Source organism: Periophthalmus magnuspinnatus, chromosome 6, assembly GCF_009829125.3.
Source record: "Periophthalmus magnuspinnatus isolate fPerMag1 chromosome 6, fPerMag1.2.pri, whole genome shotgun sequence".
NCBI lineage: Eukaryota > Metazoa > Chordata > Actinopteri > Gobiiformes > Gobiidae > Periophthalmus > Periophthalmus magnuspinnatus.
Window position 1 is genome coordinate 9098827 of NC_047131.1, and position 17883 is coordinate 9116709.

At 40.4% G+C, this 17883-nt stretch overlaps 2 protein-coding genes across 2 annotated transcripts; both read right to left on the reverse strand.

The window, feature by feature from the left end:
* Positions 1-720: 720 nt before the first annotated feature.
* Positions 721-9447, reverse strand: rlig1 (RNA 5'-phosphate and 3'-OH ligase 1). The gene is made up of 7 exons (XM_033968354.2): positions 9234-9447; positions 8618-8735; positions 6369-6464; positions 4731-4847; positions 4165-4413; positions 3237-3403; positions 721-2332 (listed from the first exon to the last, which is right to left on the reverse strand). Exons 1-7 carry the CDS (start codon positions 9321-9323, stop codon positions 2147-2149), a joined length of 1023 nt encoding a protein of 340 aa, XP_033824245.1. The 5' UTR covers positions 9324-9447; the 3' UTR covers positions 721-2146.
* A 1892-nt stretch (positions 9448-11339) lies between these two features.
* lyve1b (lymphatic vessel endothelial hyaluronic receptor 1b) lies at positions 11340-14930 on the reverse strand. The gene is made up of 5 exons (XM_055222562.1): positions 14829-14930; positions 13979-14144; positions 12167-12306; positions 11587-11597; positions 11340-11357 (listed from the first exon to the last, which is right to left on the reverse strand). The coding sequence occupies exons 1-5, from the start codon at positions 14902-14904 to the stop codon at positions 11340-11342; spliced, it is 411 nt and encodes a 136-aa protein (XP_055078537.1). The 5' UTR covers positions 14905-14930.
* Positions 14931-17883: the final 2953 nt, after the last annotated feature.

Consider the following 17883-nt stretch of genomic DNA (forward strand, 5'->3'; position numbering starts at 1 on the left):
GTATTACACGTCTATGGGGTATTAACTACTAAGACATAACATATTTAGATCACCATGGTACCTTTTATTGTTTTGAAAATGTTATACTCACCAAAAATATGTTGTTGGTGAGTATAATGGCAATATGTTTAATGCTAATGAAACTACTGTATGAGGTTTGTTTTTGTTTTAAGTCATAAACCTGTTCTTAAATTACTTCAGTTGATACTTTGCACTGACATCGCACTGGGAGTGTTCTACATGTATCTCTATGGTGGAACGCTCTGCAGTTACTATAGTGACACAATGAACACACTAGCAAACACTGACAAAAAAGTTTTAAGATGGTCTGAAAACTCAAGAAAAAGTACAAAATGGATTTAGGAATTTGATTTTCAACAAAAAGGTGAGAGACTTTGAGAGAGAGAAACTTTTGGCTAATGCTAGCTTATGTTATTGAGACTTGTTCTACTGCACAAATGAGCTCACCGGTCGTAGTTCAGCTCAGTCAGTTCTTTATGGTCAGGTTGTTTATTAAAGTCTAACAGAGCTTAAGACCGAGCAGTGCCTACAGTTAGCATCACGTTGCTAGGGAATCCTAATGACATCAGCTGCAAAGTATCAATGAAAATGTTTAGTCATTTCTCTGACATCTTGAATATTTTTATTTTGTAGAAAGTTTTGCGAATGTGTAAATGTGTTCATTAAATATATTATATTAACTTGTAAATAAAAGTCTTTCAAGTTAGATTCAGTCTTTATTTCATAATTGTGTTTAACGAGTATTTACAGCAAATTGTTCTATAAACATAACAAGACAGCTTTGTAAACATTAATTTTATTTGTATGATTTTACAAAATTTAAACCAGAACATTTAAAAAAACAGTCCAACCACTTGAATGTTAGGACAGCACTAAGGGGGCCCATCACGAGAACTAGATCAACGTATTGTTCAGTATATGAAAGCTGGAACAACATATTTTTGGGCTAAATTCTCATCTTGTGCACATTTTCTTTGCAATAATGGGGAGATTTTTGTTATTTTAGCTGTAGCACAATAAGATTTGAGCTGTAGAGGGTTGAATAAGTGACTTTTGTGGCTAATTGTTGGTTCACTCTGCTCATTTTGTTGCAACTCAGGCCTTTGACAGTTTATTAAAAAAAAAAAAAAAGGGTTCACTGGGATTCTTCTTCTTCTTTTATCAGTGGCATAAAGTAGTTTTAATATAATTGTGCATCATGATATTCCTCTGCAGCGATGTATCAATCTTCAAACTGTGTTCTTGTGACGGGCCCGTAGAAAAGTCAAAATTATCTCAAAGCAAATGAAAATGAAATGGCAACTTTCACTATTTTGTCAACTTCAAATTACAGAGAATGTAAACAAATGCATTCTGTACTACTAAAAATACGACCATTCAGGATTTTAAAGCGGAGCTAAAAATAAATAAATCCACTCATTTGCTACTACACTGTTTATGTGGTGTTGTAACAGCATTATCTACTGTTCCTAGTCATTTTTTGGGGACTTTAGTGCAAAATAGGTCACACACTGTTCCTTATACCTGCAGACCCCGTCCCTCCTCCACCCCTCACTCTCCCGTTTAGTCCTCCAGGTACTGCCCCGTGAAGCAGCTCTATTTGAAATGTGGTTGTGGGTGGAGTTTAGGTGTTTGACTTGAAAATATAAGATTAATGTTGTTACAAATGTGCTTCAAAGTCTTTGCACATTTCAATCACATTTAGAACAAAACTAGGGCTTTAGTGATTTAGTTTAATCAATGGCGTTTTAATAGAGCAAAATTTGTCTAATCATTTTAATTAGATCATAAGTATTTCTATGGGACAACAGCAGAAAGGAGGTGAGGGCGGGAGTTAGCTGAAGATTTAGTATTATTTTGTATTTGTCTTTATACAAATACATTGTTTTCTAGCACTTTTTTCTGCATGAATAGTAGTTTTTGTATGAACTCCCCCTGCAGGTGTAGTCTTGTGAGTGCAGTTTGGGTCAGATACACAGAGATATGTAATCGTTTTGCCACGCCCTGTTTTTAGTAAAAAAAACGGGCAGAATGTGTCTTTCGTCAACTACAGCCCCAAAAAACAAAATGGAAATGTTTTATTCATTTGAGGTAAATCTTTTGGTCCACACTCGTCCTGTTTTGTCTAACTCTCAAACACCAGGTCCTGGAGTCTGTCAAACTTGTGCCCGTTGAGTTTGGAGAAAGACGTGAATAAATCTTTAAAGTCGTTGTACTTGTTCACCGCGGCGTTGACATGAACCACCATAGAGCGAGAGGAGAGGAGAGTGTCCCCGTCAGGCCACGGTAGCCCCACATGATGCCGGTGCAGCTGAGAAAGAGAAAAATAAATTAGGAATACAAGTACTGATTAAAATAATTCTATTTTTAAAGAGTCTGGCTCGTCTCCCGCTTAAGGACGATGCTGATGCCCAATATTTGACCTGCTGCTGTGGCCATACACACCAACATTCCAAATAGGAAGGGATCAAGGGTGCGCTTTCAGATCCAACAGCTCTGGCTCCGATTCATTGTGGCTTCTCTCTCTGTAACTGCTGCTGTCAGACTCATCATTTTGGTCTTAAAATATTCAAATTAGCTCTACTTGATCCTTATTTCACTATTTTGTCCATGAATCCAGATTTGAACATTAATAACAAACAAATCAGGCGCCTTCTTTCCCCGAGATCTTTCCCAATAACATTAGTAACAGGTTTGATTGACAGTGTTGCTAAGTTCTCATTCCCTGCTAAACTAGCGATGTGGGTCTCAACAGCCTCGCTCCATATTGGCTCTTTGGTTGCTATGTTACTCATGGTCGGAAATCCAATTCGGCTCCAACTTGGCCCCTATAACTGCTCAGGCCTCGATGAGCTTCATTTGACTGGAGCTGAACGCTGTGGGTCACAATCACTTAGTCCACTTCTTTATACAGTCTATGATTTGTAACCAATAACCGATATTTGCCTATACCGATATTAAGCTTTTAAAATCTATTGCCAGAACCAAATGTATGTCAAGTTATATTCAAGTTTACAAATTTACTTATTGTTTTTGTAAAAATAAAATGTATTTATCTGGGATACAAACTCCCACAAGTCTGTCCTGAGTGCATCAGATCTGTCTTTTGGACCAAACTAGGACTGACAAGTGGCACACAGACTGGGGCAGAGCAGAAAGAATATCGGTTACATCTTGAATAGTAAATAAATAGTACATTATAAAGCTGGCTTCACCTTGAGCAGAGTTCCGTTGCTGCAATGCCAGACGATCCCCTCAACTCGCCCCTCCGGCCTCTGGAACCAGGACCGGAGTTTGTTGAAGTCCAGCGGTGGAGGGTTGGCGAGGGGCAGAGAGCCGTGAGACACCAGGCAGTGCACCGGGCGCTTCTTACAGCCCAAGCCTACAGGACACAAGGCAACAATCAGGATTAGGAGGAACAAAACTGGGGTACCTGGATTTCTCCTGTGAAAGAGCAAAGAGAATGCTAATATAAACACAGACTTTGAGTGCAGTTTGATGGCAGAATTTCTCAAGTCTAGGGACGATTTATGGACTGCACAGGCTCAGAGGGAGAGCACCTAAATAGTAAATGATCACATTTTTATATAGCGCTGTTCCACCTTTAAGTCACTCAAAGAGCTTTACATCAACAAACCACTAACCCATTCATACACACATTCATACTCCAGTGTATGTAGACACTGGGGGCGAGTGTCTTGCCAAAGGACACAACGACAGCATTCATCTGTTGGAGCTGGAATCTACTGCACATCACATCAGGTTTGTGAAGTTGTAGTCCTTTGTTTTGTATAATTTTTTTGTATATTTATGCAGAATTGTTGTGTGAGAGCATGGGTGACGTGGCTTGTGGGTGATTCATTGTACTGAATCATAAAGCTAACCGTAAGAAGGGCTTGAATAGGGCCCAGGAGAGATCTCTAAAATACTCAAACATGCATGGGTGACATCTAAAGCCTCTTCAGACATGTTTTAGATGAGAGAACAACGTTATAACATGGCAGAAAGCTCCAAAAAAAGAGTTTAGGCCTGTTCATAGCTATAGATGTTAACACATTACCATGGCAACCAGAGCTATGTGATCAGTTCCATCCCTCAAGATCTGACTTTCCACCACTGACCCCAACTGAAAACCATTATTACCGTATGGATTCCCGTTGACGTTGGTCCCAATCAGCTCTAGAGTCTGCTCCATCAGTTCATTTAAAGGAACAACAGTTATCTCCAGTGCCCCCCTCTGCTGCCCCTCCTGCTGGTCAAAGTGGCCGTTGCAGTTGTTGTGGTTGTTGTTATGGGATGTGGGTCTGAGGACCAGAGCGGCTCCGAGCTCATAGTCCACCACAGAGGAGTGCCAGCAGTACTGTTTACTGTCTCTGTCCACGGGAACCCAGCCTGAGCAGAGAGGGAAAAACAGGTTCTTTTCATGCTCTAGGAAATGTCATAATTTCAGATGTTACGCAGGGGCCTATATAACCTTAAGGATGATTCACTGTTTTTGAAATAACTGTTTGGCACTGGCTCCACAAACTCATTTCAGCTGACGACATCACGTCTTTGGGGTTGAATAAAAGCACCACTTTTGTTTATTTATACTGACAGAGAAGACATTGGGCTTTGTATCCATTTTTGATTCATACTGTAGGACCTGGTGTAGTGAATAAAGTTGTTGTTGTTGTTGTTGTTGTTAAAGGTGCTCTGATGTTTTGTACCTGGGATGTGTCCGTTCTCATCTGGCACAGGCTGATCGTTCACATGTTTTACCCCATGAGCCGGGATCCAAGCCTCAGGGACAGATTTAAAGTCCTCTTCCACATTCCACAAGAAACCTGCACCAGAACATTAGACATCAAACAATAGGGCTGTGACTAAACTATCTGTAGACATTTTGTCCTTTTGTTTTCATTTTACATGTATGTACTGAAATGTTTATTCTTTTAAAGTTTTGTTTAGATGCTGCACAGTGATGGCCTGGGATCCAGGATAGACATGATGAATCTCCCAGAGTTCAGATGGGCATGATTGACAGATGGATTAGCCATCAGGGACACACATGGTGCGCTGTATCAAAACAAATATGGCTGCTAACGGGGAAAAAAGGAATAAAATATCACAAGGTACTTCACATGAGTCAGTTCACGTGAGAAATAAACAAATCTAATTGGATGGCCATATTTGGTCTTGACTCTAGGTGCAACAGAGGGAGTTGTGACCAGGCTCATATCTCTTTGTATGAAAAATAGACACAGATATCAGTCTGGATCTGCCAGGCTAGCAGACTGCAGTCATGGTATATATTGCCAAACATTTTTGTATTTCATCCGTGTAGACCCTCAGTCATCCAGGTCTGATCCACAGCAAAAGACGAAGTTCAAATCTGTCAACTGGACAAATCGTTGTAGGAGTGAAGACGTTTCCCTGCTCATCCAAGCCGCTTCTTCAGCTGTTTACAGTTTCAGTGTGGTTCGCCCCTCCCCTCAGATAGATATAAGGCAGTGGCCACCAGCGATCTGACTAGAACTGAAGTTGACAGATTTGAACTTTGTGAAATACAAAAATAGCAAAAGACAAACTTCTCAAATTTCATAATTTTGTTGTTTATTTTAAACTTCTGTTACCAAGCAACCACACTGTAAACAAGGCTTTAGATAGGATTCAACACATTAAAATACGTGACAGCACTTTTATTTTCTTGATTTCTCAAACTGCCAAAAACTGCCCTGCTCACTGATGTAAAGATGATTTTGTTTCTTTAAAAAAAAAAAACATGCTACAATGTATAGACTATTACTTGTGCAATATATTGATACTTTGCAGCTGATGTTATTAACATTCCTTGGCAGTGTGTTGCTAACTGGAGGCTCTGCTCTGTTTGATGCTGTTACTCAAATTTGACTTTAATCTGAGCAGAAAGAAAAGACTCAGCTCAACTAAACTAGGTGAGCTGATTGGTGCTTAAACAAGTCCCTCAAATAACATTACAATCATAAGCTAGTTAGTATTAGCCAACAGTTTTTCAGTTAGTCACTGTCACATTTTTGTTGAAAATCAAACTCCTAAACAGAATCATGAACGATCACAGGCTCCTCAAACTGTTGTTTAAATGCATTTAGTTTTTTTTTTTCTTTAAGTTTTCAGACCATTTTAAAACTTTTTTACCTGTGTTTGCTAATATGTGCACTTTGTCACCATGGTAACTGCTGAACATTCAACCATAGAAATACATGCAGAACACCCCCAGAATAATGTCACTGAAAAATATCAATAGCTCCATTCTTTCTTAATCTCCTAAACATCTATTCATTTCTATTACGTTGAACCCTCCCCTTAGTGTTCAAACTGTGTCAGACCTTTGCCAGTGCGGTGCAGGTGCAGGTGTCTCTTAAATCGCTTCTCCGCCTGTTTGTTTGGCTTTCGGTCCAGTCGAGCCCAAAGGTACGGCTCACCTGAGGAGACAAAGATAAACTTTACAAATCAGAGGCCAACCACTGAATTGTCAAAAAGTGTTATGCACAAGCGCACAAGCAAATACACTACAAAGTCACTCAGACTCATAAAGGTCAATTTAAAGTATATTTTAAAGGTCCTATAGTACACAAAATTCACTCTTGTGAGGTTTGGGTCATATTATAATGTTGCTACCTCCTCAAAAACATACTTGGAGTTGTGTTTTGTTTCATTCACAAATGTTTGTTCAACCCTTTACTATTAGTCTGTCTACATCTCCAAAGCTCAAAATGTTCTGGTCCACCTTGTGATGTCATGACTGACTGCCACTTAACTGTAGGTATGGGACGATATTAAATTTTAGACTCACGATTATCGTGGCCAAAATAATCGCAATTAACGATATTATCGCGATAATTATTAACCTGTTAACGTTCCGACGGCCCGAGCCTACTTTACAACTTTACAGCAATGTACATACACTTCTGCGTCACCCACACAAACAATCTACACATCAAATGAAAGCTGCGGCGCTCGTCTTTCTGGATATGCAAACCATTTTCACCTGCAATCACCACAGTGCTGACAGGAAAGACGTTTTCACAGAAAAGTCACAAAGTGTGAATCTGGACTTCACTTACCATTGAGCGCTCTGGTTCTGTCAAACATCAACATATTCACACAAAGTTGGTCTCATTTGTTCCGTAAAGGTCCAGAGAATATAATCCAGTCAAGAAATTATGTCCACAAAATAAGATCCTCCATGTCCAATCTGCTGCAGGAAAGTACTCCAAATATGAAATCTGCTCTGTCACTTCTTTGCCTTTCTTTTGTCGATTTCAGGCATAATAAACTTCTGACAGCGCCAACTTTGTTCCCCAGTGCTAAACACACGTGTTAGCTTGTGATTGACACCAGTGTTGGCCAATAAGGTTGTGGGTTACTGAGGCCGCAGACAGCGAATCAGTTCTACAGATGACAGAAAGTTTACGCCCCACTCTTCCCCTTGTAGAATCAACCAATTACATCACTCACTTTTAGTGACGTTTTCCCCTTACAGCCAATGAGCAGCGAGACAGGATGATGTATCACATGGCATGGTTTTCCGTAAACAGACGTACCCGGAAGAAAATGTGTACTCCTCAATGCCATGCTGTCGAAATGGACCAGTCCTTGTTGCACCGGAAGTGACGCAAGTGCCCGTCGACGAACACTTAATTTTTTTAAATTAAGGCACTTTGGTGAATTGGGAAACGAGTGGATGCAGAAATGTGTGCGTATTTTACGCACTGTGTGCGCATTTTACGCACTGTTTTTTTGCGTTTTAAACATGACGAAACGGACAAACCAAAGGGAGGATGTGATCGAGAACACTGTGGATGTTTGTACAAGTTAAACTAGAGGCATCTCTGACCTGGAGCGGTTCATGGCAAAGATTAAAGATCCCACAGTGGACTCAGGAGTAAAGGACCTTATTTTTTGATGGATTGGATGCTGTTCTCGATCGGTAAGTGTGGTTTATTCTGCTATTGACTTAATTGTACGTAAAATACACCGTGTATAATTGTTATCATTGCTTCTGTGCATATAGTGCACATTCGGACCATGCGCTCTGGCACATTTGTGTTCAGCTGTGTGAATTAGACTTAATTTGTCTATTGTTTAAAAGTTGTTGTTTTATTCTGCAGTTTGCATTATTGTAGGTAAAAATATAAGATGTGCACACATTAGCGTCTCATCTGTGCGCACGGGTGAGGCGCGCACTGGTACGTTCCTGTGGAGAATTACGGATCAGACTTTGTTTATTGTTGATATCTGACAGAATATAGTTCAGAGATAAGCACAGAAGCTACAAGTGTCATTGCTATGTCAGAGTGGGCAAACACCAGAACTAACATCTAAACGTTGCATTGGAACTGGAAACATGAGGCAGTGTTGTGCCGTAAAGGCGATTATAATCGTGCGCGATGATCGCAATTATAAAAAAATGCCACGAACAATTAATTGTGGACCTTTTTTATCGGGATTAACGATATTATCGTATATCGTCCCATCCCTACTTAACTGATGTAAAACTATGATAAATATTTACTAAAAGTACTATCCCACCAAACCAAAATATGTCAACTTGTCACTTTACAGTGGCACTGACCTCTGAACATGGAGACGTAGCAGCAGGTACCATCCACTTTCTCTGTGGCAATTGCAGATTCCACATCCGCGTCAATGGCAACAGGATTCAGGGTCTCCGTGGCAACGACCTGATACGGCTGACAAATTCAAAATTCACTTTAACTGGTTGCAATCAATAAATCATAAAGGCTTCAAAAAAGTATATTTAGATACTAATGTAATGTCTCTGCACATTAGTAAATGCCCCTTATTCTGTGTAAAAGCAGCTAACCCTGTAGTTCAGACCTCTAAAAACATGTTCTGAAATGCATGGGATTCTTAAGCCAACTCTGCAGCTCAGTTTTATAAGAAATTTTGACATATATATTTTTGAGTGCACTGCTCACAATAGAACTATAGGACTTCAGATAGTCAAAATTAAATATTAAATTTATTTTATTCATTTTCATACTACAACATAGGTCTGTTGTTAATCTATAAAATAAATATTTACAATAGTTAGGGCGTGTTAAAGCAGAAAAAGTCACAAAACTGTTTGAGATCAGAGACGCGTAGCATCAAGGCGCAGTGTTTTTAGCCTTTAGCATCATTAGCATCCGTTAGCATCCTCTGTTAGCATTAGCATTAGCGCTCACCTGACAGTCGCGTTTTCGAGACGGTTCTTCCCAAACCTCCGTGGTAAAAATACACGGAACCTTGTGCTGCACCGAGCCGAGCCGCCGCATCTCCTCCCGCCGCCAGAGTCTCACAATCACAGAGAAAATGTGTGATTCAAGCAGAAACTCATTGAATGTTCGAAGCGTGTTTGAGAGACAAGTGTGCGCAATATTCTCCGATGTGTTGCCAGATCCGTACAACCATATCATCCTACAAAGCCCATAGTTTTTCTGCCAGCACAATATTACAATAATACAAACTATTATTATTATTATTATTATTATTATTATTATTATTATTATTATCCATCCATCCATCCATCCATTTTCTTCCGCTTATCCGGGGCCGGGTCGCGGGGGCAGCAGTCTAAGCAGGGACTCCCAGACTTCCCTCACCCCGGACACGTCCTCCAGCTCCTCCGGTGGGACCCCAAGGCGTTCCCAGGCCAGCCGAGAGACATAGTCCCTCCAGCGTGTCCTGGGTCTTCCCCGGGGCCTCCTCCCGGTGGGACATGCCCAGAACACCTCCCTAGGGAGGCGTCCAGGAGGCATCCTGAGCAGATGCCCGAGCCACCTCAGCTGGTTCCTCTCAACGTGTAGGAGCAGCGGCTCTACTCCGAGCTCCTCCCGTGTGACCGAGCTCCTCACCCTATCCCTAAGGGTGCGCCCGGCCACTCTGCGGAGGAAGCCCATTTCAGCCGCTTGTATCCGCGATCTTGTCCTTTCGGTCATTACCCAAAGCTCATGACCATAGGTGAGGGTAGGAACGTAGATTGACCGGTAAATCGAGAGCTATTATTATTATTATTATTATTATTATTATTATTATTATTATTATTATTATTATTATTATTATTATTGTTGTTGTTGTTGTTGTTGTTGTTGTAGCTATCAGATTTTTTTTTCCAAACCATGGTACTGTACCCAGTGCTTAAAGGAACTATATGTAGCCTGCGCTCTTACAGTTAAAAAAGTACAGTTAAAAAAAGGTATTACAATCACAACTGAACCACAACTGAACCTGTGCTGCTACTGCCTTAAGCTGCAGCTCGAAGACATACAACTTTTCCTCGTCCTTTTAGGTTTAAGCGAGCTGGATTTCAGTATCGAAACTGGCAACCCAACTGAGAGGCTCGTGCAGCTCATTCTGCTTTCTAATTGGACAGTCGTCTTAAGAACCAAAACATTGTCCATCGTGTCCAATGTTTTTGTAATTAGCTAGATCAGCATTAGAATTGTTTAGTGATATAAGAAAATGAAACCATTTAATATTGAAAATGTATGCATTTATTTTATTTTGGGGGTTGTGCAAAAGTACTTAAAATAAAATGAGTTTATATCCACATTTACTTCTTCCAACAGACACAGTTTATGTAAGTAAGGAATCACTTTGGATCATTGCAAACCATTTAAAACAAACTAGTTCTGTTTTTCATGTTTTTAAAGACAGTAAAAATCAGGTACAGCACATTTATAATTTCTTTCATATTTTCATTTAGATACTTTGCAGCTGATGTCATCAAGATTCCCTGTGATGCTAACTGGATGCAGCACATTTTGTATTTTTTGTAGAGTTTTCAGATGATCTTAAAACTTTCTTGGCTGTGTTATGCATGCAATGTGTCACCATGGTAACTGCTGAACATTCCACCATAGACATATATACGTGATTTCACTGAAAAGTATCAATAGTCAGTCCATTCTTGTATCAGGGTTAGCATATAGCATGGTTTCACTGCAGATGGTGAACCTCTTCTCCTCCCTCTCCTCCTCTTCCTCCCTCTCACTCCTCGCTTCCTCCTCTTCTTGAATCTTCCACATCTCCGTCTCTGTGTGGTCTTTTTGTGAAGTGTGAGAGCAGCCGCACCGGTCAGAGCTAAACAAGAACAGAGACAGAGAGAAATTATGGACAGAAAAATATATCTCCGTGTGTCAGATGCCTTAAATAGAGAGAGAATGGATCTTGTCGCTATTATAACAGATCACATTTGCAGATTTTAATTTTGAATACAAATACAACTCACAGTTTGTAGAAGAAGAAAGCGCCCCCTATCATTAGGACAAGGACAATGGCACAGAAGATGATCAGAGCTGTGGACAGAGCTGAAAGAAATCACAAAACTTATCAGAAATCATTGCATATGAGAAATAAACCTGGCTTTTTAATGATAAAGGGATTCTATGGAGCAGAGGATGCAGAGGAGAGGGTCAGATGGAGCAGAGGATTCAGAAGAGAGGGTCAGATGGAGCAGAGGATGCAAAGGAGAGGGTCAGATGGAGCAGAGGATGCAGAGGAGAGGGTCAGATGGAGCAGAGGATGCAGGAAACTTACCTGGCGGGGGTCTTAAGGGGACGCTTTCAGAGTTTATAGCTGATCCATGAGTTTTACTTGTTGAAGTCGAACCAAAAGTGGAAGATGGATGAATTAAATCAATGAAAGATCTTTTTGTTAATGTATTGTATATTGTTTCCGTAGCAACAGGCGTCTGTGGTTTAACAGTGGAGTGAATCCATGGGGCGAAAGAGGACCAAACATTAATTGTCTTTATTGTGATCGATGGCTTCATAGCAGAATGTTTTGCTTCAGATGTTGTGGAAAGAGTTGTTATAAAAGCCCCAATAGTAGTAGTTGTAGAAGCCATAGTAGTTACAGTAGTAGTAGTAGTAGTAGTAGTAAAAGTTGTAGTTGTTTGATCCTCCTTTGTATCTGGAAAAGAAGAAAAAATTGACAAACACTGACCTAGTATTACAGCTACTAATACTACTACTATATGTTTTGGGCTAGTACTTTTGAGTATTTTAAGGACTACTGGATGAAGAATGACCACTGGAGACAATTTTCAAGTTTTTACACAGAATAAGACCCATGGAGACACAGGGAGGGCATCTGACACACAGTCTATGCTTTGTACCTGAGGCGTTGAAGCACCACACTCCAAACTTCCGGTTTGTTTCAGCGTTCCAGGTGACCACGCCCGTTTTCCCACTGCCACAGGTGGAGACTGAGGAGAGGCGGGGCACGGCGGCTATCTGCTCCGAAAGCCAACCAAACCTGCTCGATACAAAAACACGTTAACCTGGCAATTGTGTCTCTGCACTCTCTTACATGACAACGCAATACTGCACCATTTAAAGGATCAAAATATTACTCAAGTGCATTTGACAGGTTTTCACGTTTTTCTAATTCTGACTTGGTTTGGCGAAGTACCTGTGGTAAATATTTATCATAGTTTCACATGAGTTAAGTGACAGTTTGCAAGTAAAACACAAATAAATACACAAAATTTGTATTGTCACTGGTGACCAAAATATGCATCACTTTTAATCAGCATCACTACACACTTAACACTTATGTGAAATACTTTTGCTTTTTGCTTTACTTTTACTTAAGTATATTTTTAAACATGTACTTAAATACTTTTACTTAAGTAGATGTTTTCATATGATACTGTTACTTTTACTTGAGTTACTTTTTACCTCTGTATCTGTACTTTTACAAAATTGAGTACTTCACCACTGCTGAGTCCTATAACAGAATATCCACTCTGTCAATGTCACTAACACTGAAAACTGCAGGGACCAAACGCACAAGGCATTTTTCTGCTAAATGTTTTTTCTCTGCTGTTGTCATCTATATTTATTAGTCTAATCATAACTATTGTGTAATTTTGTTAGCATTACGGTTGCTAGGTAACAGTCATGGAATTACCTCTACATGTGTCATCTCTGTTCCTCGTGTTCAACCAGGGAATAAAATGATAAACTTAACCAAAATTTAAAAAAAAAAATAGAAAAATTAGGCAAGATTTTGAATATATATGTTAACTGTTTTGACATAACTGTGACATTAGCAGTATAACCTGACATATGGACTTTAAACCAAATGAGAATGGAACATAACCACATAGCGTAAACAGGAAATCAAGATAGTAACCAAGGAAATCAACATCGTAATCAAGAAAATCTAACTCGTAACCTAGGAAATCAACATCGTAATCAAGAAAATCTAACTCGTAACCAAGGAAATCAACATCGTAATCAAGAAAATCAAACTCGTAACCAAGGAAATCAAGCTTGTCACTAAAATTGTAATCGAGGAAATTAAGTTTATATTCCCAGGAAACCAAGTTCATAACCAAGGAAACCAAGCTTGTATCGCAGGAAACCAAACTCGTAACCAAGGAGACCAAACTCGTAACCAAGGAGACCAAACTCGTAACCAAGGAGACCAAACTCGTAACCAAGGAGACCAAACTCGTAACCAAGGAAACCAAACTCGTAACCAGGGAGACCAAACTCGTAACCAAGGAAACCAAACTCGTAACCAAGGAGACCAAACTCGTAACCAAGGAGACCAAACTCGTAACCAAGGAGAACAAACTCGTAACCAAGGAAACCAAACTCGTAACCAAGGAAACCAAACTCGTAACCAAGGAGACCAAACTCGTAACCAAGGAGACCAAACTCATAACCAAGGAAACCAAGATCGTAACCAAGGAAACCAACTCGTGGTACTCGCAATTTTTTAGCTTTATTCACACGTAAGCCTTCCCGGCACATTGACAGTAATTTATCTTGGAAATTGCCAGGTCAACAATAAACTCTACATGGAGACTAGCATGTGGCACAGCAAGTTAGTAGCACATGCAGAGATAAACCAGGGCTAATATCACATCTAAACAAGGACTGAACCAGTTCTAAACCAGGTCTATGCCTGGTCCCACCTGCACGCTTCAAGTCCGTGGTCCAGGGCCTTCTGGAGTTGGGGTCTGGTCGCCATGGAGACATTCTTAAAGAGACAGGCCTCCTGCGCCTCAGAGAAGTCAAACTGGTACTGTTCCATAGGTCCGGTCAACAACAGAACTCCAGATACAGGAGAGATGGGGGACACTGGAGAGAGAGGAAAGACCAGGATTAAACTAGAACTAAACCAGGACTACACCAGGACTACCCCAGAACTAAACCAGGACTAGATCAGGGCTTAAACCAAAACTAGACCAGGATTAAACTACACTGCTAATGTGCTACAGGTTTGGTCAGCAAGAGAACTCCAGATACATGAGGGAATGATGGGGAATACTAAAGAGAGAGGAAACACCAGGTTTAAAGTTGAATTAAACCAGGACTAAATCAGGACTGAACTAGGACTAAATCAGGACTAAACCAGGACTAAATCAGAACTAGTCCAGGATTAACCAGAACTAGGCTGGAGACCTCTTGAGTGCATCACATTGTATTCCAAATGCTTGATCATTACTAAAAGAATATACGTTTAAAGGGACATTGTGTAGCTTTTCTAGTAGATGACCTGTTTCCATAAATCATTGCTTTGCCCAGATTGTTCCACACTACAGTGTAACACATCTATCTCCATGGAGACAAGTTCCAAGTCTGAGAAATAAAAACACCTGCAATTTAATAAGTGAAATAAAGTTTGATGACAAACTGTGGAAAATTTAGGCAAAGCAATGATATCTCCATGGCAACAAGCAGGTAATGGACATCAACCAGAAAAAGTTGCATAGTGGAGCTTTAAGTTTGTTTAATAATGTTACATTGTGACATTTTTCTGACCTGCGATGAGGCTGTGGTCCAGAGATGAGCTGAAGTCTGTCAGGATCAGGAACAAAAAGAATCCAAAAAGCTCCATGTTACTAACAACATCCAAACATCCTAGTACATTGTCCGAAAGGAAAACCAGGAATGGTATGGGACCGAGAGAAAGACAGAAGAGAGGAGAGAAAGAGGACAAGTAGAGAGAGAGGACAGAGAGACAGAAAGGGGTGTAGAGAGAGAAAGAGGAAGAGAGATAGGGAGGGGTGGGAGAATGATAGAGCGGGGAGATAGAGACAGAGAGAGAGAGAGAGGTCTGGAGGTTATGAGGAGAGAAAGAGAGGGAGTAAGAGAGGACAAAAAGTGAGAGAGGTTGCAGGAGAGAATGATAGAGAGGAGAGAGAGAGACACAGAGAGGGGTGGAGAGGGGGCCAAAAGGGAGAGAGGGAGGGAGAGAGAGAGAGAGAGAGAAGAGAGAGAGAGAGGGGTCTGTAGGTCATGAGGAGAGAAAGAGAGAGAGTGAGAGAGATAAAGAATGAGAGAGGTTGCAGGAGAGAATGATAGAGAGGGGAGAGAGAGACACAGAGAGGGGTGAGAGGAGAGAGACACAGAGAGGTCAGGAGGAAAGGAGAGGGGGAAAGAGAGAGGGGAGGGGGGCAAGAGATGGGGGGAGAGCAAGAGGAAACAAAAGTGATAAAGTCCCGGTAGCCACATACACTCACACATGTGAACAACAATCAGGATCAATGAAAGGTCCATGTCCTCATCTGGTCCTGGTTTATTCCTGGTTTATTCCTGGTTTATTCCTGGTTTAGTCCTGGTTTAGTCCTGTTTTATTCCTGGTTTAGTCCTGGTTTAGTCCTTGTTTATTCCTGGTTTAGTCCTGGTTTAGTCCTGGTTTAGTTCTGGTTTAGTTTAGGTTTAGACCTGGTTTAGTCCTGGTTTATTCCTGGTTTAGCCCTGGTTTAGTCCTTGTTAAGGTGATACCTAACATCACTGTATGCAGCTACTGTTTTCAGCCTCTTTCTAACTGCTTCAGGTCGACTTCAGCCGGTAGGGTCCATACTCCTTCTGTATTTGAAGCTTGAATGCTAAAAAAAAATGTGTTTTCACTTATCCCCTATCCTCGCTCACATCCCTGTACCCTCTCCCTTAATCTATGGAAACTATTAATTATTTTAAGTTATTTACCCCCTCCCCCTCTCCTCCCTATGTGAAACTCCCCTATAGAAACGGATGCTCTTTGTTTAAACATCATTTCTGTTTTTATCATTTTTTGCTTCAGCAGCAAATTCTACAGAGGCCACGGAGGGCCACACTTCCTCTGCACTATCTGCTCTGTCAGTTTCCACAACACATTAGTAATGTGATGACAGGAGATTGATAAGAAACTAGATAAATAACACATAACATATTTAGATCACTACGTTACCTTTTATTGTTCAAAAAAAGCTATATTCACCCAAAAAAACAAAAACAAATTAAAGCCGCAAGCGGCATCGAACGGCCCTCGCGGGCCATGCTTCGCACTCGGCCGACCCGGCACTCCCTGTGGGTGGCGCTAACGCGCCACTTGTCCCTTTTTTATTGCGGCTTTGGGCTGCACTTGTCACCAAACAAGTCAAAACACATTGGAAGTGCTGATGCACAAAATGCAAAAACATGGGTTTTCCAGGCATCGCCATGGCAACACCGTGCAAAATACAAACTTGGCCCTTCGGACTTTTTTGTCGGGGACGACCTGAAGAATCACTGTGCCAAATTTTATGTTCGTCGTTGACGGTAATAAGTCATTATAAGACTTTGAAATGTACGAAAATTTGGAAATTTTCCCATTAGGATAACATGGGCGCTTTCGCGCATCACCATGGCAACCCAGTGAAAAATATGACTTGGGTCTGATTGACTTTTTTGATCAGGATGACATGAAGAGTCATGGTGCCAAATTTCACATTATTCCATCAAACTAATATTTTTCCCATGAATGGGAAAAATTGGAAGGTTTCCCATTAGGATAACATTGGCACTTTGGCGCATTGCCATGGCAACACGGTGCAAAAAAACACATGGGTGTTATTGACTTTATTGATTGGGATGACCCAATGGAATTTTGTGTCAAATTTGGTAACATTTAGAAAAACTAAATTTTCAGCCTTCCATACAAATGTATTTGTTATTCTGTAGGGGGCGCTGTCGCGCCAAATGTAATTCTTTCACAAACATTAGAATTAGGCCGGAATGTTTTACAACTGATTCGAATTTGAGCAAAATCGGGCTTTGCATGCGCAAACGGCCATCAATCATCAATATTTTTCAGTAGGAATTTAAAAAAACAAAATTTTTCGCCAATCTTGAATTTTGGATCCAATAAAATTGAGTTTTCGTTAACATTCAGGGGGTCAAAAATGAGTTCAATCCGGCACGTATAATAATAATAATAATGGAATTTTTTTTTCCACCCATTATTTTTCTCCTAAACCATAACAGCTACAGTCATGTGACTTTCTCACATTGTGCCCCATCACAAATAAGGCCCCTGTGAATTTTTTCACAAGTGCACGACAAATCGATTGTCTTCAACGAATTTTTGAAAATGAAACTTGAAGAGGGCGCTAGAGAGCCATTTTGTGAGAGAGTGCCTTGATTTGCATATCATTGCGTTCAGCTCACAAATGTGCATAAACGCTGTATTAGCGTTTTCCCAACAAAAAATGTGTGAAAGAGAAATATTTTTTTGAATTATTCCAAAAATTGCGATTTTGTTGAAAATTCACCCTGACCACACTCAAAGTCATAATCAAAATATAATTGTTAATCTTTAATCACACATGTGTTTAGTGGGATTTGACCAAATTTGACGTGTTTGTGATGAAAACTGTGCGAGAAAATGTCCTGAATGCGAGGGTGTGCACTTTTGTCGTTCCCGGGTTTGATCCAATATGGCCGACGTCCTGTACATTATAGGGCGGGGCCATAATATAATTTTTGTCATGTCTCGACATGTACAATTTTTTGATGTGAGTTTCAGATTTTTACTTTGACTTTTTTCCGAGTCGGGCTCCCATTGGCCCCATGA